The sequence below is a fragment of the Metopolophium dirhodum genome, chromosome 7, assembly GCF_019925205.1.
Source record: "Metopolophium dirhodum isolate CAU chromosome 7, ASM1992520v1, whole genome shotgun sequence".
Taxonomy (NCBI): domain Eukaryota; kingdom Metazoa; phylum Arthropoda; class Insecta; order Hemiptera; family Aphididae; genus Metopolophium; species Metopolophium dirhodum.
This window is the reverse complement of record NC_083566.1, coordinates 34,752,981-34,777,803: the sequence shown is the minus strand read 5'-3', so window position 1 is coordinate 34,777,803 and position 24,823 is coordinate 34,752,981. Positions and strand designations below refer to the sequence as shown.

The window sequence follows — 24,823 nt, the reverse complement described above, 5'->3', positions numbered from 1 at the left end:
ATATTAAAGATCTTAAATATCTATGGATGACAGTTGCGCAATTAGGGCTAAAATGTTTGGGGGGGGGGGGCTGAAGCCCCCCTGATATAACGTGAAAAGAAGCCCGTGGGTGCGAAGCCACCACCCCCCATAATATAAAATTACGTATAATAAAAAATTTATTTACTCAAGTTTCATTTTTTACGGTAATAATATTATTATACTGTCCGCGGTAATCGGAATAAAAATCTACAGACTACAATCTTACTCCAACCACATGAAAATGATTGAAGAAATATTTTTAAACGCTAATTATTAGTGCAACCACCAAATTAAAAATATTTAATATCAAAGGTATACTTATAACGTTAAAAAAAATCATTAAATTCAAAAACCAATCTATGATTATAGCTCAAAATATATACCAACCTATTGAATAAAATTAAACTTGAACTATAATTTTCAAACATTAACAATAATATTTTGTTTTATATTATGAATAATTTTGTAAAAATTAAATCCCCCGAAATAAAATATTGCTTTCCTAATGATATTTCGACGATAGTGTAAATATTTATAATTATTATTATTTAGAAGTTTCACTTATATATAATATAGATAGATACAATATTTCAAATGATCGATACGTCAAATAATACAAAATACAAATAATTATCAAATAATAGTTAACGAATTGGGTACTTATTCTTATAAAAGAACCAGTTGTTTCTAATCGTGATATAAAACGTAATAATATTATTGTTATAATGATTGAAAATTGGTTATTATATTACCCCTACATTTTTTTATTGATAAGTAAACCTATATTATTAGTATATATTTGTAATTAAATATTAATTATGTGGTAATTACGCTAATTAGGTTGTTTTTAAAAATTTTATCAATCAATTTCATGTGGCCGTGAGCAATAATGGAGCCTGAAAATTATTTTTCCTAGGGTCACGGTTTTTTTTTCCGGGGATTTTTATACCGCAATTCACTGTCTTTAGATCATAGTTCAGTGAATATACTGTACAATTATGTACTTATATTAATAGGTACAGGCATAAATCTAATGATATTTACCATATTCATATCCATTGGTAGGTATATCGGCCGTAGGCAATATACAATAATTATTAACTTTAAGTAAAAATGTAATTATTTAATTATTATACAGAAAAAAAATATAAGAAATACAGTTGCAGGTTTATTAATATTTTAGATGGGGGGGGGGGGGATATTCCCCCTAGTCTCCCGCCACAATAGTTGCACTTATGATGGACGATAATAGCAAACTAATATCACAGAATAGGCGAAATTTCATATTATAGTCTGTGATCATATTATTATAGATATTATCATATTCGAGAAGTTAATATTTCTTTATACAATTATACGATATGCATATGCCTATATAGTGCTAATTCGACGCTAACATATAGTAGCATATTCTATGGTCTATCTACAACATGTCAACATACTACATAGACACATAAGTCATATAGACATAAATCATAATAACAGATACAGTATTCTAAAAAAAAAGCGCGGTAAAAATTACCTTTAATTAGGTAGTTAAATTTGTATTTGAATTTTAATGAACATAATATTAAAAACTATATTATATATTTATATACTTAGGTAGTTTGTTCTTTTAGTCCTGTATCACCTTTGGTTGGAGCATACCAAATAATGCTGTATTTTTACAATACTTTGTAGGTCAATTCTAATTGAGTATTTCAATATTTTAATGTTTTTAATGTCTCGAAAACAAATTTTTAATGCAAATTTGCTTTTAATTTTTTTAAGATAGTCTTTTTTATCATATTTTTAAACAATTTAAAAAAAAATTAAAATTTAGGGAAAATCGATTAAGTTAAGCATAATTATGTTTTTGATTTCGCTAGGAATAATTTAACAAATTAATTTTGGTACTCCCTCAGTCCCTCACGTTTGTAAGTTTTTATTGAAAACCTATGTATCTCGACTTTGTCGGTCGAACTTAGTTTTGAAAGTTTGTTTGAAACTTATACCATTCGACTTACGCAATTCTATAACTGACTTACAAGTTACAAATGGAATTACTACATAAACAGTGTATGGTGCATACCATTGATTTTATAATCTAGATATCACGTATAACCATGTTTTTTTTTTCGTTTTGACGATAGTTTTTTTTAGAAATTTTGACGTCCACTAGGTATTTCTAATTTCAATAGTCCAGTGCCGGGCTGCATTAACGTTCACTATAGACATTCAATGAATCAATAGTGAGCTAAAGGTCCCTTAAACATGATTTAGAGGTCCATGATTGGTCCATATACATTTTATCGAACCATTAAATATTTAAATGAATCAACTTTTAATGCGACCCAGCATAATAGTATTATTAATAAATAAATAATTAATATTCAGTATAATATCATCACTGATAATATATTATACCTACATTTTTTTTTAATAATTTGACCACTATGCACCGGAAATCCAATATGAGCAAGAACAACACATTCTAATAATATATTATTCACAGAGGAAATATGTGCAATTCGTGGCTCATTCAGCCTGCACAGATGCAATTACATGATTAGCATATGACCTCACGCCATACCAGAGCGCAATGTCCTCGAAGCCATATATACATATAGCTATTCCTCGTACTAACCATGGACCACTGCAGTACGCCAGTACCATCTACATACATAATATATCATACTATCACAGGTACATCCGAATATCCGATACATGAATTATGCATAGGTTATATGATTCGAATGATTGCGTTTCGATAATTTTATCGAATTCAATAAAAATTAACACGTTTGATATATTAATATGGTAATAATATAAAGGTACCAACACATTCAATCATCCATAAGTCATAACAATCGGTGTATAACATTTTTTCAATCATAAAAAATAAATACACATTACATTGTTTAATACGAAATATATAACACATAATAATATCGTAGGGCATTTCAATTTTGATTCGTAGAATATATACATAAATGCGGTACAATCACGCATAAATAAGATTATAAATTCTATAAAAAAAAAGGTACAACGATTAAATAATAATAAATAATAATTAATCAATAATTAATTTATGTAGGTTACCGATATTATATAAAAAATATTGTTGATAGTAAAATATGTATAGTGGACACTTATACTATATTTATACAGACATACAGTATAAACACTAAAACACATAATTAAATTTAAGATTTATCATAAATAAATATTATATCCTAGATAGGTGCTGCTTATAAGCGAGCAGTATCTAAATAGGCAGGCGCCAGGCACCAGGCGTTATTATACTTGACCCGATTGGTGAATTGTGACTAACTCATGGAACATCTGCTATGATTTTGACAAAGAAACCTAAACCAAAACCGATGGCGGAAATCGATGGCTCAGCCCCCCCCCCCTAAAAAAAAAAAAAAACTAAGTCGTCCTATCCTCATAAAAACGATTGGTAAATAATTTGAACATTTAAGATTTACAAATCTTGTCCGTAGAAAATATTGGTAAGTACTAAGTAGATAGATTTATTTATAAAATAAATATTCTGACTGAACAAAAAATTACTTATTTTCTACGAACAGTTCTTGTGAACGTAAATCACGGCCACTCATCGCTATAGTTCACTCGAAAATAAATTAATTTACATAGGCTTTCTCGACAGTGTTTGAACTTTTAGTTATCCTATGTAGAAATTGGGTTTATAGGTACGAAACATAAATGCTTTAAATTCAATATTTTATACATTTTAATTATTTGCAAGAATAAAATAGTTCCACATTTTCGTGATTTTAATTTCCTACTTACCTATTTTTACAGAAAGGTTAAATTCAATTTTTTTTTTTAATTATAAACATTTTATTTATTTTATATATAATTTTAATAGTATTCTTTAAGCGAGGAATAGGGAAAATTGAGAACAAATTATTAATCGTATTATATAGGTATAATTTATGCTGTTTATCCTCTCCCTCACACACAATAGTTATACCAAATTTCCGCCTATGAAAATGGTCTAGTAGAAGCAATCATAGTACCTACATAGTGATTATTTAAATATTATATTAATTAAACTACAATATAATAGTATTCTAATAACTACTAACTAGTAATAGTACATTATAGACATTAGTACCTACGATTTATGACAAACGTGCTTATAGAATAATTATAGAGTATTGTGCTTATGGCTTCAAATGGTTTGTCACAGTAAAACATTTTTTACTTAAACTGACTATGCTTTTACCAACGTCTGTGTAGTGGACTTCATAAAGGTGTAAAATTGCTTGAAATTCATTTGAAATATACCTACCCAATTAACATTATTTAAAGGGATCGCAAACAGACATTACTTTGTATCGATACATACCCATATTTTGTCCATCATCAATCGTCAATCGTCAATCATTCAAAATTTCAAACTAATACAACGATAACATTTCTCCAAATAGGAATTTCTCACAAAGTTTATCAAGATTTATGCTAAATATGCTTTCCCACTTTTTCATATTTTAACATTTTTACAACGTCTCCTGCATTACATTTTGAGATTTTAAGATACCAAAAATGCTAGTAATGTATGTGTGAAATTAAAATTAATATATACAAATAGCGGAAAAGTCGTAAAAATTAATGACGAATTGACGAATTCAAATTTGTTTCAGAAGTATTGTGATAAAAAGATCAAATTGTATGATAGACAAAAAATAGGTATAATATACTATATTTATTCGTTCAGCAAAATAATAACATTCTCTCGCGCAACAGTCACATGCAGTGTGCATGTGTAAGTTACGCGTTCTAATACGCACACTAATGATCATTTTGACACACACAATCAACAACTCTCGCACATGTTCTGCATATTGCCTATACTAAAATCCTTAAAAACAAACCGTTTGCTATACCCTTAATAACAATAAGTAAATAGTTGGTAATTCAAAGTAATGGGATTTGTCTCAAAACAAATTGCCTAACAGTATCGTAGTCCGTAAACTTAAAACCTAAATCATTAGTTTACTTAAGATAACATAATATTTTGACAATCCAACAATCTCTCGAGACTATAATATATAGTTATCGTTCAATCATATTGCAGTTCACCCACTGTCCCACTCTATAGAATACATAAAGATCTGGAGTCAGCCTTAAATTTTATATATTAGGTTTAGGTTGTATAAAATTAAAAAAAAAATGTATATCGTTGTAGCCTGTAGGTATATTCTCCGGCCGGGTCACCGTGTCTTGAGCGTGGTGGAATGTTGGTGGTCTTCAACTGCAGTTACCTCATCATACCTGTTCAATCTAATGTCATAACTCTGTAGTTTCCAAGTTCTTCACCGTGATTCTTGTCCGTTCATAGTAGTCATCAGTACTGTCCGTGTGTATGTTACACTCGTTACTGCAATCGAAAACCAATTCAAAACCTATTTGAGTATAATAACGATATGTTTGTCCAATCGTTGTACCAACCTTTTGATAAATAATGTAGTCGTTGATCGCTCTATTGGCTGAGGCGACGTCGTACTAGTAGTAGTGTTGTCATCCAAAGAGTCGCGCTCCGACGTTTGACTGTAACAAAACAAGTTAAAAATTAAAATAGTTAAATAAATACCTGCGATTACTAATCTATTAACGGATCTGCGTAACTGCGCGTTTTGTTTTAATAATAAAGGATGATTAAATATAAAAATAAAAAACCAAATAAATAAATTCAATCAGATATTTTATCATACTTAAACACCAAAAGAATTATAAACACAAATTATTTATACCATTGGTTAATTAATATAAACCTACACAAGAAAGATTATTTTTAAATTTTAGGACTAAAGCAAAAATGTATCACTGCAATTGTAACTTGTAAGTTGATACGACGATATTGCACTCTGTGGTTTGGCGATCAAAATATACTCGAATAGTACGTAATAGAGATGTAAAATTACCTTAGAGTCTCTCTGTCTTTGTACCATTCGTTTTCATACGCCTGCATCCACATGGGATTTGATCCTGCCACACTGTGCATGTTCGTATTCGGTACGCGACCACCGATTGCAGCTGAATTAACATGATCGGGAGTTCTAGGATCTATACAACATCGACAAAATAGTGAACACATATTTGGATATTATTTCTAATATATATTAAAATTTAAGGTTCTAAAGCTTACCAAATGCGTGTATAGTGGCCGCTTTGAGTTGTCTACGATAATTTGAACGTTGCGACAGACAAATGGATACGACGACTATTAATAGTAACCCCAAGAAAAAAGTAGTACCGACCAACCACATCCAAATCACATTGTCGTCTTTCATTGAAGCTCGACGCAATGGTTCCGGCTCAGCTGCCTGTGTATCGAGTACGTTGAACTCCTAATGATAAATCGTCATTCAATAATATTATAATATCATAACCGGATACATTTATTAAGAATTAAATTACTTTAAATAATGAATCTAGATGTTCGATGTTTTCATCTATAATCCGCAACACGTGTGGAACTTCCATGATGGAATTATCATGATGATCGACGAAATGTAGGTACATGTCCGATCTTGTTTTGTCTACTCTGCCGTCGTGGGTTTCGTGAACTTTGTACTCATCAACGTTTACTATAGCTCCAGTAACGTTTCCTAAAATTCTATTATTAAACAATACGATCAACATTGGTTCATTGTCAATAATAAATTACATTAATAACAACTTTGAACTTACTCTCTAAATATTTCAACTTTCTCCCGTAGCTGAGATGGATTCTGTCGAACTACAAACCTGACTCTTTGGTCTTCACGCAACAAATAAATGAGTACTCTTGCCGTATCGTATAGCCCACCGGTGTCATTAACCACCACTTGAAAATCAAAGTAACCTTTCATACCCTTTTGAGGATCGAAATTCAAATAAATCGCTCCCGTAGCTATGTCCACCAAAAACGGGGGATATTGAATACTATCCAATCCTTCTGCTAGTGATACTTCCAAAGAACCAGGAACGATGTAATATGACAATTCAGCATTTTTTCCTTTATCCGCATCGATTGCCTAAAATTAAAAAGTATAAATATCGGATTGTAATAATAACAGTCGTTTTCTATAGGCAGATATTACACTATTATTCTTACCTTTATTTGCATAAACTCTGCACCAAAATCTGCTTCTGTAGTCACGCCACCTGTAAATACTCTTTTCACAAATTCCGGTGCGTTGTCATTTATATCGTTAACAAAAACTAAAACTTTAAGTAAGCTATCATCCTCTTGAATAAAACCCTGAATCGACGGCGGAGAGTGCAAACAATCTTCACTAGCTTTCACAAGTAATTCATAGGTTTCTTTAACTTCACGATCAAGTTCATAAGCAACCTGTAGACCATATTTAGATAAATAAAATATAGTTTATTTAAATTATTTCATATATATATTATTTTCTTACAGAAATCCTATGGTTAAGAGGTTCAACAATAAATCGGTTTTCATCGTTTCCAGAAATCACATAGTAACAAACCGGAGGTGGTGATTTTTCTAAATCGATTAACTCCTCTCGATCAACTGTATCAATAAGCTGCCAGTATTCAGATCCTGGTTCGCGGTGTTCTAAAATGTAAACATATAATATATTTATCAGGAATTCGTTATTTTTGTTTTACATAAATATTAATTTTTATCAAGAAATATTACCAGTGAAATTTACGGTGATTTCATCAATTAAGAATCTAGGTTGAAAGTCATTAGTACTCCGTACGTGAATTGTGAGTTCTAAATCGGACGATAGGGGTGTTGGTATACCAAGATCATAAGCTTCTATACGAATCTATAAACATTTAATGAATAGTTAAAGTAAAATATTTAATATTATTATAAAATATAAACGTAGAACTCATCTAGGTACCTGATAGATTTTTTGAATTTCTTTATTTAATGATTTTTTTAATGTGATTAATCCAGTTATCTCGTCCACCAAAAATGTCTTCCAATCACCCATTAGATCCTGTTTAAAACGATATCTAACTTCTGCATTTTGGCCGACATCGTCATCAATAGCTTTCACTGTAATTACGGAGCTTCCAATTGTCATATTCTACATTTAAAAATACGCTCGTTATAGACATAAACATTCAATCATCTAATGATTTACATTATAAAATATGTTATTATACTCTCAATTCTTACTTGAAGCAACCTAACGGTTACATTGTATGGTGGCGACACGAAACGGGGAGCATTGTCATTGACGTCTGTAACACAAACGTTCACGGTGGCTAAACTGGACTTTTGAGGATCACCACCATCCTGTGCTCGAATGAGAAGACTGTAATTTCCATAGAGATTTTTCAACGACGAAGTTGTATACAAACGTCCAGACCAATAATCAACATTATGTAAACCGAATAACTCTAAAAAAAAAAATGAATTAATCACAATAATTCTTTTCCCTCAACACATAAATATACGATACTCGTTATGTTTGTTAATATTATTATGTTATAGATATAAGTTGTAACTATAAGTAATAGTTGTTACCAACCTCTTTCATTTCCATCCTCGATAGAAAACATTATTCGACCATTAACTGTGGTCGGATCGTCTGCGTCTGTAGCTTTTATTAATAAAATCATATCACCAACGGTATGAAACTCTGTGACAACGACGCATTCGGAAGGTAAATGGTCGAATAACGGAGCGTTGTCATTTATATCGGAAACCGTCACCCTGTTTAAATATAGGTAATAATTAAAACGATTGTTTGTATAAAAATATGCAATGTGACGCACGATTGGTACTCACATAATTTGTTTGAAGGCGTTCCGACTTTCGCCGGAAATGTATCCGAACTGATAATTATCCCATGCCTCCACAATTAAATTATAGGTACTGGTCTGTTCTCTATCTAACGTATCGGCTACTTTCAATACTCCGTTATTTGTATCAATTGTAAATTTACCCTAAAAATAATTGTTGTTAGAACGATTGAATATTATTATAAATCTTAACAACTTTGACTTACCTGTGATGATAGACGATCCAATAAGTATGTAATTTTACCAAAATCGCCCGAATCTGCGTCCATTGCTGTAATTATAGCTACCGATGATCCTACGCAAATGTAAACGTCATAATATGTTTTAATTATTAGGTATATAAAAATTAATCATATATACCGATTGGCGTGTTTTCTGGAATTGTTATGTTGGTGGGTGTATCTTCAATAAAATATGGATTGTTATCGTTTTCATCGATTACACGTAAAATAACATCTGCAAATGAATACCGAGCTGGAACTCCGCTGTCTGATGCTCGAACACTAACATTTATCCAATGTACTTGCTCGTGATCGATACGCCCAGCCACGACAATTTCCCCAGACTCGGGATCTAGTCTAATTAAATCTGTAGCATCCATTGACGAATCTGAAACATTAATTAGTGTTAAAATGTACCGTTATTATATTTTAATTAAAAAAAAACTTAATTAAATAAACCTTCTATCGAATAATGGATTGTTCTGTTTTTATCTGCATCGTCTGCCATCACGGTGATAATAGGTACACCAGGTTGACTGTTTTCCATCACAGTTCTTTTATAAGACTTTTGACGGAACACTGGGTTATTATCGTTTTCGTCATCGACATGGACAATTAAAATAGCTATTGAAATGAAAATATAAATTACAGTTTTCATCAAGTTCATTAAATCAGTTACGACTTATTACTTATAGATTGTACGTTTTACTTACTTTGAACAATTTGTTTGCCATTAACTGCAGCAATGTCTTCGACTACGAGTGCTAACCGGATAGTTTCAACTTTTTCTCTGTCCAGTAGCTTACCCACTCTTAGGTAACCATCTACGGGGTTTAAAGCGAATGCCGATGGCCAATCATAATCTGTTGGTCTAATGATAACTCCATCTTCATTTCTAGCTTCTGAAGTGTTCACATCGATTTTATATCTCAAGACCGGTTTTGCATCTGGATCTTCTGCTTCGACTTTCGTAATTATGCTACCAACCTAATTAATATACAATAAAATTTTTAAATAATCTATCAATAGCAGTTTAATGTAATAACTTATAAGTTACTCACCAATTCGTTTTCTTTCACATGAACCGGTTCCATTTCTTTGAAAAATGGGGGCTTATTATTTACATCTTGAATTTTAATCGTTACGTTTACAATAGAACTGAGTTGTTGATCACCAATCCCTCCATCAATTGCCACAACTTCTAAATAGTATGCATATGTCTTTGGTTGAGTCTTGTCTGGGTCCAAAGATGCCCCATGTGCAACTTTTATCACACCTGAATATGCATCAATCACAAATTTATCTTCTGCTCCACTACTAAGTCTGTACACTACAATATTGTTTGGAGCAGATCCATCTTCATCCCAAGCATTTACCTACACGATTTTACATGGGACATGAATAACAATGAAACACGCCAATTCAAAATATCTTTGAATACATTTATATAACTGACGAAAATTATCTTAATTATTTAATCTTACCTCTAATACAGTGCTGCCACCAACTAAATCTTCAGAAATAATTGTTTCATAACTGATGCTTTCAAATATTGGTCCAAAATCATTAACATCTTCTACGTATACAACTACATGAGTTTCATCGGAAAGTGATGGCAAACCGTGATCTTGTGCTTGGATCACCAAGTTGATTGGTCTTAGATTTCCGTTAATACTGTTAGTGCTCTTTCGATTTTGTAGTTTTTCAAAATCTACTGGCCTTATGGGTTTTAAAACGCCCGTAACGGAGTCAATTGAGAAACATTCAACTGGATAGTCAGAATGCAATATGCGATATGATATTTCCGAATTTTTAGTGCCTAAACATTTAAAAACAATGAAAATAATACAGTTAGGTTTGTTCTACACAAACATACCATTTAAATCTAAATCTCTTGCTTCCACGGTGACTGGTGATTCAAAGATCAGATGGTTTTCTTTAAGTCGTGTTTCATACTTTGAAGAAAGAAATCGCGGTGAGTTATCATTAACATCTTCTACGTTAATAATTAACTGAACAGAATTTCTATTTCCTAAACCTAAATCATCCCGTGCTTCGATTGTTAAAAAGTGTTTGGATATTTGTTCTCGATCAAATACAGGTCTGTCGGATTTTATTATAATTTCTCCAGATTCCGCATTTAATTTAAGACTATAGTAAATAAATATGTTTTACAATTTTTTTTATCTCAGGGTATAAAAGTGTTACTTACAAATCAGCGCAACTTCCTCTTATACTTGTATATCGTATACCACTTGTTCCAAATACACCAGAATCTTTATCAGTGGCTTCAACTTTTCCAATAGTTTTACCAGATACAGAATTTTCAGAAACAAAAACTTCATAAATAGGACGTGAAAACTCTGGGTAGTTATCATTAACATCTCGAATGTAAACGGAAACGGGTACAACACTATATTTTGGATTTTTAGCTATTGTTTCAATGGCAACGATTGTAAAGTTAATAACTAAAAAAAAATAATTACAATAACAATTATCATCTAAGTATAGACTAGTCAAGTTAGGTATATTTTAAGGATTTAAAACCCGTATTAAGTTTCATCATACCTTTAACAAGTTCATAGTCTAAATCAGCTGTCCTATTCACACGTATCAGAAACGACGCTTCGTTTATACCTTCGGAAGGTGTAATATCGAAGTATCCAATTCTTCCTTGTTGGATTCGTAAACGAAAAGTTCCATTTTTACCTTGATCGTAATCATACACTTGTGGTATTGAGTCTCCAATAAAATTCACAGGGGTATTTTGTTGGGCATTTTCGTTAACTTCGGCAATGTATTGAGGACTACGGAATGTCGGCGTTTCATCATTGACGTCCGTAACGATTACAGTGACTTCCGTTTTTGTTGAAGGATTAGGGAACACGTTCTTTGAGTCTTCAGTGGCCTAAAATATTTCAGAGAAAATATAACAAAACGTATTTAAAATTATACATGTGTAAATAACCATTTTACAGTACCATAATCTCAATAATAATGGCACCAGTTTTAATAATAAGCGGATCCTCCCGATCCAAAACGTTCGTTGTGTATACAATACCAGAATTTGGTTCAACTTGTAACATTCCATTGCCCCCACGTGTAATTGAATACACAATGCGGTTATCTATGCCACGATCACCATCAATTGCTTTCACTAATTATCAAACCATTTATTTAAATTAATGCATAAAACATTGTTCCTAAACTATTATACTTTAAAACGTTGTCAAAAAAAAAAAGAACCTTGAATTATTGATGTCCCTGGTGGCGCATCTTCGCTTACTCTTGCTACCGGTGTAACAACAACGAACTCGGGAGGTTGATCTTCGACATCTTGTACTTTTACAAATATGGCAGCTGTACCGGTTTTCCTCTATTTCATCAGAAATATTGATTTATTAGTTAGATTAAATAACAAATTGTTAAAATAAAATTACGGTTAATGATTTTAAATTTTAATATTCAACTTTTGGTCGTGGGAAATTCGAATACTATCATAAATACACAAACCTTCTCAACGGTTGCACGATCAACAGCTAAGATTTTCAATTGATGCAGCGATGTTTTTTCATAATCCAAGCTTCCCACAAGGCGTATTACGCCTTGGCCATTTAATGTAGATATAGAAAATAAGTTACTTTCTATTGAATCCGAGTCTTGTAAATGATAAACCACCTACGTGAGTAATAATTATATTCAATTATCAATTATACTATTTTATAAACAGTTATTAAATATTGTTAAATGGCGTAGGAATAGTCCATATTAAGCAATATCGATTTTGTTTGGTCACCCTAAATAGAGGGATTCGTTGAGTCATATGTTGTTTACCATGTTGTACAATGGTCTAATGAACACTATAATACATAATTTAAATAGTGTATATACTATATACACTTATACAGTGTAAACGAACTTGAACGAGGGTGATGATCGCCAGACCGTGAAACCCTAATTTGTTGCTATGTTACCTGTCCATATGGGCCTTCATCTGCATCGGTGGCCTCAACCGTTGCAATCACCGTGGGCGGACTGTCCTCAGGTACAAATATTGTGTTTTGATATGGCTTGAATATGGGTGCATTGTCATTTATGTCATCCACAATTAATAGAAAACTCTGAGTAATGAAATTGCCATCTCCCAAGTGACCATCAGTCAATGTCAACACTAGTGAATATTCGTCTTTGGTCTATAAAATAATCTCGAAGTATGAATATAGTTAAACTAAATAGATATTTTAACATTATATTTACAACTTTAAATTACCTCACGATCTAATTCAATTTTCAAATAAATATTAGCTTCACTTCTGCCAAAATTTTCAACTCTAATAACTTTATCACCTGGCTCTCGGACACCAAAAATTAATTTGTCGGCATCGGGATCAATACCACGAACCCGATAAATGAGACTTCCTAAAAACAAAATTTAGAGTTACGGGTATATTATTTTCTCACTCGTTTATAAGCTCATACTAAAATTTACTAACCAATAGGAGTCTCAGGGCCCTCTTTCAGCCGAACAATAATTTCGGTTTGCCAGTCAGTGACAAATTGCGGAGGCTTGTTGGCAGAAGAAAACTGCACTAATATCACTACTGACAACCAATATATTTTCCAACCATTCCGATAGACAACCATATTTCGTCCTCAGTCGATGACATTATTTGCCGTTTTTCAACTCGGCATGTTATTACGATTAAACCTTGTCGGTTTTCATATCTGAAAAAAACACGTAAATATTGAAATTGACTTAATTTTATATAGATATTATAGGAGATACAAATATAAAATATCGTTATTTTCGTATCTTACACGGACTTCCCGCAAGCCACGGGAGCCACATTTACAAGACGGCGTTTAGACGTAAACGAATATTTCTATAGAATTGATTTCCACGGTTCATTATTTTATCGATTTCAAACTTGTATGGTTGTCTATTATATTGAAGAGAAATGGTATTCACGTGCATTATTGTCACCGAATATCTAAGTATTATATAGTCGTTATTTTATCATAAACAGTTAACGCATACACGACAGAGGAATCGGGGCCGCCGAAGTAATAAGGCCTAGTAAATCGGTAAACAAATAATATGGACGAGAATGTGATGGACTCTAGATGGTGTAAATGAATGATAATGTACTAAAAATATAGGTTAACAACGAGATGCCTGCAACGGTTGAATGATCCACAACATGAATGGTGATGAATCACGGTGACTGTGAAAAAAATTAATATATAATAATGTATACATTTTGTATAGGTACTGTACCTATACAGCAGCCACGAGGATAAACGAAATCTCTACATATTACGTGGGATTTGACGATTCCACGGAACATCTGCTTTCAAGTTTCGTTGATAAACGAATGAAACAAGTCACGCACAAAAGTCCAAATTTTTGTCGAATTAGTGAGACGGTAAAATGATAATAATTTTATTTTCCATTCGCATGTTTATCTATTGATAATCATTAGAGAAGCAGATGTTGATACGTTCTATTTTGACCGGCTGATACACAATCCTGCTTTGTCACTGACTGGGTTTACTGAAGAGAATCATTTGAGTTTCATATTAATTTTTAAAAGAGTGGGTTTACAATTAAAAATAAAACACGTACAAAAAACGATTACATAAAAACAAAAAATAAACAACAAATTACTTTGTCTTGGAAAACAGAGTGTTGTTAAGAATGTTATAATAAACGATGCTAGGCTTAGCAAAACTAATTTAGAAAAATTATTAATAATTAAATAATTAAATGTACATATATCCTACAAACTCCCTCTATTGTTAAACATAATGTATCCCCCATAGTTGTAAGACCAATACTCAATTAATAATATTTTGTAATTTTTACAGGCTAATAACCTCAGGAGTTGAAACCTTATTTAAATAAAAAAAAAAAAATAAAATAAACGATGTTTTTGACAGTCTACAATTCTGAGGATTGTGTTTTACATTGGAAAGACTGAATGACCGTTGTATACGGAGAAAGTGTTGACTGAAGAGTAAAGACTAAACTGTATGTTAAAATGTGTAATACTTTAAATCTATTACTGAACAATTATGGAACATTTATAAATTATTTTTTATTATTATATAATATAATGTGGTAGGTAAGTTTTAAACATTTTTTTTATTACTCACGTCTTATATACTTAATATATGATTTAGTACAAATAAATATATGTTTATAGTACTTCATAAACAAACCTAAAACCAGTATATCTGAAATCCTTCATATGCTTGGAAAGCATGATAGAAAATGGTTAGTTAAAACTATTTAAAGGCGTAAGGTCATAACTATTAACTATAGTTACCTATCTTATACTTACATTTTAATGATGACAAAATAATATTCACGGATACCTACTAATTATTATATAATATGATTTATAATAAGTTAGAACCCAATTTTCAAGTTATTTATTATTTTTATGCTGATAGGTATGCATCAATAATATCAATATATTTATAATATATAATAGTAATCCGATTTTATACATTATTGTCTAAATTTAATGGAAAGTATGGCATATTAATTTATTTTGTTCCAGTTACTTTCTGTAGCATATACATTACATTAATTTAAAATTATTGTCATGGTTGAAGAGAATTTACGTATTAAAATATAATGATGATGAACTAAAAGCAAATATATAAAATTAAGGAAGAAAAATAATTGTATCTGTTAATAAACGTGTATATGTATTCAGAGTAGGAACTTACAATAAGCACAATTTATTTTAAAATAAAACTTGACATCTCATCGTATCATTATTATTCAGACATAATAATCGGCATAAAATAATATTTTCATAAACACGTTTGAATTATTTTGTTCGATAAGACTTTTATATAGAACTTACTGGTTGTATTGCGTTATTAGTTAGGTCTAAAATACTCCAATAATTATTTTATAATTATATAAAATACACACGAGTAATTACTTGTTTTTATTTGCCTATTCTGAAAATAATATATGTATGTAGAAAGAACGAGAACTATAATCAACTAGCTCAATTCTATTACACAATACAATTATTGTATATTATATGATATAAAAACTCGAAACTCATTTTAATAAATAAAAAAGTTTCTAAGTTGCACACATATCACTAAAAAAATTTTTCTATGTGTAATCTGTAATTCTGTAACTATATAAGATTTTGCGATTTATCTAGTGGTTAATATTGAATACATAGAGGTAGCTTATTTAAATGATTTGATGCACTCTTATAATAAATAAATTAGTCTTGATTTTCATAATTGAAGAATTAAAACTCCTGTTTTATAATCATCCACTATAGTGGCTATACCCACATCATCGGAATACTTTTTTTTTGGTATGTTATAATATAGAATGTACCTACATTAATATTATTAAATACATTATAACCTAACTTAACCTGTAGATTGATACGCTTGGCCTAATGTGTGATTCACAATCGTTAAAAATCGTAAATCGTAAATAATAAAATATTATAATATATTATATTATGTATTTATGTGTGTGTACCTACTTTCATCCGATCATTTTTCACATAAACCTATACATTCAATTGATCTTGCGTAAGTCACATGAACGTTTATAATCGATATTTATCTTGTTCCGTTATTTTTTTTTTCACAAACGTAAGAGCTATCTTATGGGGGTGGGGGTGTATTGTGTCGTAACATTATAGAAAACTAAGGCAATCCGCTAACTATGAACTATTCAACTATAGATGAATCTAGGCGCCGTGCATCACGAACACGATACAAGGATATAATAACAACAATATCTTCTTATTAGATTTACGAAATAAGAAAATAATATGCCGCCATGACAAATCGATGATATACATTTTATCTCTTAGGTAAGATTTAATATAATGATTGAAACTTAAAATATTATGATAAATCATTTGACCTACATATATTACTCTTTAATATGAAAACGTGTAAAGCAAAAAATAAAAACAAGAACAGTTTTATCCAATTTAATAAATTAAATAAATATATCATATAGGTACCGTTAACTATATTTTTAAGACATAATATTAATTATATATACAAAGGTACATTGCGCATGAATAAAATAATTTATTTTTAATAATTTAATTAACTCTACCTATGCTGTTTTAAGTAAGTATAATTTAAAATTTAAACCACAGTGCAATCCATTATAATTGCTAGAAGGTATTTATGTACAAATTAAAATATTGGTTAAGTTAATTTTAATATTGCTAAAAGAATTTCGTTAATTTTTGAAGGTATTATATGAATGATAAAAATTACCAACGTTCATGTTCTAGAAAGATCAATTATAATTAATCTAATGTCAAACCTATGTTAATACTAATATAACCTATATAAAAGCTTTATATTAGCGACATTGTCTAATAATAAAACAAAATCTCACTTCGTTATAAAATCAATGGTTTATCCACATCATTTAAAAAATAAGATATAATGATATATTATATAGTATACATTTTATAATTTGTAAGAACTGTTCGAGGTAATAAGTACTAGATTAAATATTATACCTATCTACTTTATATTTTATATTTTTGTAAAAATATTTTTAAGAACTATTATCCTTAGCAAATTCATTTTAATATCTCAGATACTACTCGTTAACATTTTTATTTAAAATTTAAATACAGTATTAAAATTTTCAAAAATATAATTAGCTTTAGAATAAAAAAAGATGATTTTCATTTGAAAAAAATAAGTATTTGTATCGTCACAGTATTTGTATCACTATTTAAATGGTATAAAAATCTAAGTATTTCAACATTTGGGGGTGAGTTTGCTTAGTGTTTTATCATATGTATTATATTTTACGTAGGTTTACCTATTCCTATTGGCTACTACCGAAACTCACATAGATCTATTGAGTCAAACTTTTTGATCCTATTTTTTTTATGGTATCGTAATTATTAATAAGAAATAAGAACTATTTTTATTAAGGGCATTAACGCTAAGACTAATCACTAACAAGGGTTCCAAAATCCAACCAGACCATAGAAAAGTAACATTTAGTGTCAAACACAATTTCCAACGTAGATAAATAGAATAAATAATTGGATATGCTATAATAAGGCTACGAGGTATAGGTAGGTACTATATTAAATCATAATTTGTAACAGTCGTCAAAGTGAAGACTGTAGTTGAATAATATAAATTATAATCACGAAATAAAACGCTATAAATATACCTACTTCAGAAAATCAGAACTAGCTTTTCATTTTTTTTTCACTTTTCAATTGAATGTCATCGTCTTCAGTGTTTTAAACCACACTACAATCTTATATAATTTCAATTTCGATTTATACATTTATCATCAAATGTAATAATTGAGATAATTTCGTATGAAAATAAATCGTTTTTCAATCCATTACTAACAATAGTGTATAATATAATATTATTTTATTCAGCAATATAGTATCATTATTATAATAATTATAATCATAGGTCAAAGTTAACATATAATTAACGAGCTATAAGGACATCGTGGCGGTTTATTTTTTAACTCTTGCGCATCGAGTATGCGTACCTATAGATTATTTTGTACGCGGAGTTCCATTACATTCATTATGATGTACCTATACATTGGGTGCATAGTGTTGTCGTTTACGACGTTCACGTGCAATTTATTAGGTACAATAGATTTTAACACAATATACCTACTATATATATATACTATATAGCCTACGTCAGGAGCCTGTTATTATTTACAGTATTATTGTCTCATGACTATATCGCTTTTCACTTATTGGCTTATCCAATTAATCGAACAATACTCCGCGGCCGTGTAATCGTTTGAGCAATATATAGTATACTATATTATACATATATAACTATATAAGTATAATACACTGAAAGTCTGTAAATGCGTGTATATGAGGTAAGTACCTACCGCGAGGAGGTGAGTGGGTTATATTGAGAATGTATATGATATTGTGATCGTTCCGATATCGATTTATTTGATTTTTTTTTCATTGGCCAGCTCGCATATATATTATATAACAATATTATTATCATATATCGCATAACTATTGCAGATATACAGATATTAAGTATTATACACGCATAAAGATTTAATGTCCAAAAATAAAGAAATCAATAAGTAACTAAACCACCGCCGGGGCTTTCAAAGTGTTACACGTCTATTTAGTCTTTCTCAAACTCTAATCTTGTCTCTCGCTTTCTTTTCGGAGATGTCGACTCTTCAGTTTCAGCAGCACCACGATATTATAACGTCACACCGCATAGAATTATAACTATCATCGTTTATCATATAATAATAGGTATTATGTTTTCTATGCATGCACAAGGCGGCTTTACGTCTCCGAATTATTTATATTATCGGTCAAACGAATCGATATAGAAGTACAAATAGTACAATACGTACAACCCTGGGGGCAAGGGCTAAGGACTAATGCTCAAGATCCAGAGATTCCAGACATATTGGTCCTGGAAACGTCAGGGTCATGGATATTGACTGTTAGATGCTAATGTGGTTAAAGTTTAATTTGAGCCAAATAGGCCACATGACTGGGTGCCATAAGCAACGATGATAATTTTGACTGTGAAACTGCACTTCTATTGGCGGTATGTGGGCGATTGAACGGATATACTTCAGTATATGTTTTGATTTATTTCAAATAAATTAAGTCGACCAACGGCTTGATCGGAGAGAAGATTCCATGTCTTTAATTGTTTAAGTAATGGTTTGAATGTTTGATTAAACAGGGGTTCACTCTTCTTTGGCTTATAAAATGGAAAAATTAAAAAAAAAACCGTGTGAAAATCGACAAATGACCAAAATCGGGCAAACATGGTGTGATCAGATTATTACGTCAAAGCTATACATATAATATAATGTAGTGTATATTATTATATTCCTAGGATTCGTTCAGAATTTATAAGGTTACGATATTGTGCGAGTGCGATATCTACCAAATAACACGGAACGCTCAATGCTCGTCGGTCCTAAGTCACGCTCGTCCGTCGACCGTATTATGTAGGTGGGCTGCTGCAGGTAGGTATACACGCCGCAACAGTCAGTGTGTCATGATATAACGTGCGCGCACGCCTCGGGGCTTTCGATAATTATTATTGTTGTTGCTTGCTGTTGCTGTCGCTGTCGCCATTGCTGTTGCTGTCGGTGGTAGTATTGCCGGTGCAGTCCGTGTCCGTCGCTCTTCCTCCTACGCCAAAGCGGAACACGCCGTCTCTTTTATGTAATTTTATTATATTATAATTTTTTTCTTCCGTTCCTTTATATTATAATATATATATATATATTTATTTATTATATTTACCTATATAGAAAACACTCGTAGACGGCCGGTCACGCCACGCGATTCTCGCACACGCTTCGCAGCCGGGGTTATTATGATTATTATTATATTGTTGGCGGTTGTGCGGGGCCGTCACTCGGCCAAACTTAACCCCGATTTCAGGCGCACGTCATTGTGCTATCCATCGGACGCGGACGTTTTATGAAGGCGAAGCGAAGAAAAAACACGCGAAAATACTCATCGCGCGGTGTCGTGTTCGAAACGCGTAGTTTGTCCGGCGAAAGTATTCATAAGTTTATAATATATATGTATACATCGGTATAGTGCGTATACATGTGTGTAGTACATGCGAGTTTATTATACTGTATGTACAATACTCGCAGCAGTGTATAGTGAGAAAAAAATGCTTTTTTAAAATTATTTTTTCGTTTCTCTGATATACAGACTTGATAATTTGTTTGTACCGAGAATAACGGGTTTTCAATTTCGGTACAGCGCACCATTCAACGCATGAAAAACAAAGTTTTGGTTCACCGAGTCTGATGACCGGTTGGCGACATGACTGCAATACAACGACGACGTATGAGAGTAAAATATCTTGTGATTGAGCACTTGCTCAGCATCATCACTTGCAAAAATCGTTTATCGTGTTTACGATAGTATAATAATATGTATTATATATCACATGGTATAATTGTAAAACAACAAAATACGTCTTATTGTATAATATTCTACATTTGTATGATAACTATTGGTTTCTTGTTTTTATAATTTACAGAACATATTTCGCCAACAAATTAAAATGAACACCAGTTATGATTGAGGCTTAAGAGCAACAAACTATTCAATAACTACCAAGTTATTATTATTATAATTCACCGATAGCATTTGTAAACACCTAGAATTATTAATTTAATAGTGTAATTCATTACTTGTGTAGAATGAAATATGTGTAATATTATTAATAATGATACTTTGATGTATTAAATTTTCTTAGTTTTGTATTTAACTATAGAACTTATTTAGTATGTTCTAGGGCCTAGGCAGACATCAAACGCACACCCGTTTGGCATTGTCAGCGGTTACTTGTATAGGTGTATTTATTATAATTTTTAATTTATACACATTGGTAAAAGTCAAATATGACTGCTATAAAAATATGTTATGGTCAAAGTTTGGCACATCTGTAGTCTCCGCCTATAACTATGTAAATTAATTAGATTAAGTTTCTTATTTTTAATTTTTAATTATTGTTTTACATAATAGATTCTCTTATTAAATATTACTTATAGAATATAATAAAATAATATTATATTTTATTTTCGTGCTGTACCTAATAGTTTAGTACTAAACGCTATATAAATAAAAAAATAAAAAATTTTTATAATATATGTGCATCATTGAGTTAACATATATCAGTAATAATTGTTTTTATGTAAGAGTTATTTGTATTTCTCAACTTATTATAATTTAAAACTTCCATCGTTCCAATACATTCACCGTAGAATACGATAATATCATAATTCACGGATCATTGAATTATTATTTAAATTACTTATTAGTAATAAATTATAATACGTATACAAATCTTTTTGTTCTTATAATATAATATAGTCATCGTTCCGCGAATCGCTGATCATGAAGCGTATCCAACGCCATATTATTTATATATATATACAAATACAACATTATAACATTCATAAAATAAAAACAGACGCATAATGGAACTTCGTAAAGTAAGAATACAGGATGATTTTTAATTAATTAATACATTCATTATTTCAAAACTAATAACAAAAACTATTACCATTTTGGAAAATATTTTTTTTCCATAATTTCAAGTCATAATTGTGTAAGTATGAGGTGTAAATATGTAATACGTTAGAAGATCATCCTATATAGTATATTGTACATAGTACTAAATTTGTATGATTATCACAACACTTTTTTGGGTACTCCATCATTAGTCATTAGATATGCAGATTATTCGGTGACGTGTTGAGGTGAAAATAAAAACAAATTGAGACTCCGACTTAGATAGCTTAAAACAAAATGTATAGGCAAGTAATCTTTAGGCTATCGTAAACGTGCTTTTAGTCAAATATTTACTCCAATCCAGACTAGTTGATATAGGTACCTACAGATTTTACATATATGTACGATGTCACGAGGTTTCTTCTTGTTTACTCTGTGTACACAATATATAAATCATATAACCTGTTCCGATTTCCGGCACGAGTTTTGATTTTGAACAACAATTACGGAGACCACCCGAAATGTTTTTCGACAAGTACTTATGCCAGAAGCGGATCCAGAAGTCACCCAAGGGTGAAATTTACAAAGAAAAATTTTCAAAAAATAAATCACCTTTTTTAGCCATATATCATAAGGAAAAATGACGTAAAAAAGACAGCCCAAGGGCCGGGTGAACGCCACTTCGCCCCTCCTCCATTGTATCCACCACTCACTGATGTTGGGCACCAACTGCTGCAGCAGACTCCAGTCAATAATATATAATAATTATACATTACATAATTACTACACAATAATCTCGTGGTATTTACGTTATTTCATTTTGCTCGAGACGCAAACATAAAAAAAAATATATGACAATAATAATATAGTTGATATCTGCACGACGACGCGCGACGTTCCGACGGTTACGAAACACTGGCTTTGGCGTTTAGTTTGTCCGGTGAACCTAATCGCCGCAGCACGGCATGTGCATTAAGCGGATACATTATTATGTTATTTTTATTATAATATAGTAGCTTTGCGAGACGACTATGAAGGGAATTGACGGTGTACCTAAACATATTAAATAGCGGTGACTGGTGGATATTCGGATATCAATTTCATTACACACACGAATTTCATACGATGGATTGGAAACTGGACACCGGTATATAGGTAGTCAGATAGCCTGCAGATAGGTACTACAAAGCAGAGGTACTTTTCTGATTTTTTTAATAGTTTCTTAGAATAGAACGAGGAAAAATCATAAAGTAATTCGTAACACAGACACACAGTATAAGCAATCGTTTAAAGAAATTCTTCAATATTCCTATACTATTCCCGAAGTACACAGGCTCCAAACAAAATTTCATAAGTCTTATCTACGCATAAAACACAATTTTTAATTTTATTATATAATAATATTATAGAGCAATAACTAATAAGACACATTATATAATGTATAATATGTATCACTTCCGAATGTTATATAGATACATAGGTTGGAAGACGGTCGTAATACTAATTGTCCTACAGCAAGCATAGGTACGTGTCGCATCATAATTATTGTTTATTATCTTAAAAAAAAATATATAATCAATCAGCCATTCGGATTTTTTTGACATTATATTTGTATACCTGGTATACTACCTAGAAAGTGACATAATAATCCAAGTTTACTTAATAATAATAAAGACAGACTACAGAGACTGCAGTGTTACCATGGTAACTTTTGTTTTTTTCAGTCTCGGTTCTGGTTCAATTATTCCGTTAAAATGTTTTTATGTCGGTTCCAGTTTAAACAAATATAAATCAAGGGTTAAAGTTAGGGTTCCGGTTAAAATTGGTATTTAAATATGGTTCCAAAATTTTGATTTTTAAATGTATACTTTGGTATATTCTGTTTAGTTGTGTACTTATACATGCAGTATACATAAATAAAATAATAATGTAAATAGCCATTAAAATTAAAAGATTTCCCGAAAAATAAACGACTCTAAACAAAAAAATCATAGGTAGTAAAACCAGATATTTTTAATTTAAAAATATATAAGTTCTGTTTATTTGAGAATATTTAAATTTGGTTCCAGTTAGGTTAGGTTCCAGTTATCAATATTTTAAGGGTTTATAATTTTATAGGTTACAGAACCAATTTTTTTCAGTTCCATATTACAACTGATCAATGTAGAGTAGGTATACGAGTTATTTTTCAAACAAAATAAAAAGATAAGAAAATGTTAACATTAAAAGCTTATAAAATTTATGAAATTAATTCTTCATTTCTCCCGAAAATTAGAAAAATAGGCTTGAATCATCGTTATACCTCTCGGCTGAACTCAGGTATAAATATTGATATCAAGTTATACGATATAATACATTTATAGGTAATATTGTACAGTATACCTAATCCTATGAATACCTATGATAGATATAATAGTTGTGCACGAACAGGTGAAAGATTCATGCGCCTGTAGATCGATACCGGTCCGTGCACACAACACATAATAATATACAAAATATAATATTATATACAACATAATATGGTTTCTCCGGCTCATCGACTCGCGGCCATCCGGCACACCGCGTGCAGACCCATCGCATCACGCGGATGCTGCGGATCAGATCGTGCGGATCTCGCGGATCGGCCGCGCGAATCCCATAACAATAATCTACAACGACACGCAACATGTTAATAATATCATAATCGTAACAATATTGCAGCACATCACAAACGAACCGCGATCGGTTGAGAAACGTGTG

General features: G+C 31.0%; 1 protein-coding gene across 2 annotated transcripts in view; it reads right to left on the bottom strand.

Annotated features, from left to right (window-relative positions):
* Positions 1-3,052: 3,052 nt before the first annotated feature.
* The window catches only part of LOC132948524 (cadherin-23), a 39,432-nt gene continuing 17,661 nt past the window's right edge, over positions 3,053-24,823 (bottom strand). The window contains exons 2-29 of one of the 2 annotated variants that reach the window (XM_061019030.1): positions 13,520-13,751; positions 13,297-13,445; positions 13,001-13,219; positions 12,540-12,704; positions 12,273-12,402; positions 12,008-12,183; positions 11,595-11,934; positions 11,239-11,494; positions 10,903-11,177; positions 10,511-10,845; positions 10,088-10,402; positions 9,740-10,013; positions 9,486-9,650; positions 9,166-9,414; positions 9,012-9,100; positions 8,792-8,949; positions 8,532-8,716; positions 8,177-8,400; positions 7,896-8,084; positions 7,685-7,817; positions 7,440-7,600; positions 7,130-7,369; positions 6,724-7,049; positions 6,451-6,649; positions 6,179-6,380; positions 5,955-6,096; positions 5,482-5,580; positions 3,053-5,410 (exon numbers count right to left, since the gene is read on the bottom strand). In XM_061019030.1, coding sequence (XP_060875013.1) covers positions 5,320-5,410; positions 5,482-5,580; positions 5,955-6,096; positions 6,179-6,380; positions 6,451-6,649; positions 6,724-7,049; positions 7,130-7,369; positions 7,440-7,600; positions 7,685-7,817; positions 7,896-8,084; positions 8,177-8,400; positions 8,532-8,716; positions 8,792-8,949; positions 9,012-9,100; positions 9,166-9,414; positions 9,486-9,650; positions 9,740-10,013; positions 10,088-10,402; positions 10,511-10,845; positions 10,903-11,177; positions 11,239-11,494; positions 11,595-11,934; positions 12,008-12,183; positions 12,273-12,402; positions 12,540-12,704; positions 13,001-13,219; positions 13,297-13,445; positions 13,520-13,670 — 5,637 coding nt within the window. In that variant the 5' untranslated portion in view covers positions 13,671-13,751 and the 3' untranslated portion in view covers positions 3,053-5,319. Of the gene's footprint in view, positions 5,436-5,481; positions 5,581-5,954; positions 6,097-6,178; positions 6,381-6,450; positions 6,650-6,723; positions 7,050-7,129; positions 7,370-7,439; positions 7,601-7,684; positions 7,818-7,895; positions 8,085-8,176; positions 8,401-8,531; positions 8,717-8,791; positions 8,950-9,011; positions 9,101-9,165; positions 9,415-9,485; positions 9,651-9,739; positions 10,014-10,087; positions 10,403-10,510; positions 10,846-10,902; positions 11,178-11,238; positions 11,495-11,594; positions 11,935-12,007; positions 12,184-12,272; positions 12,403-12,539; positions 12,705-13,000; positions 13,220-13,296; positions 13,446-13,519; positions 13,752-24,823 lie in introns of both variants that reach the window. The other variant, XM_061019031.1, reaches the window with a different exon arrangement.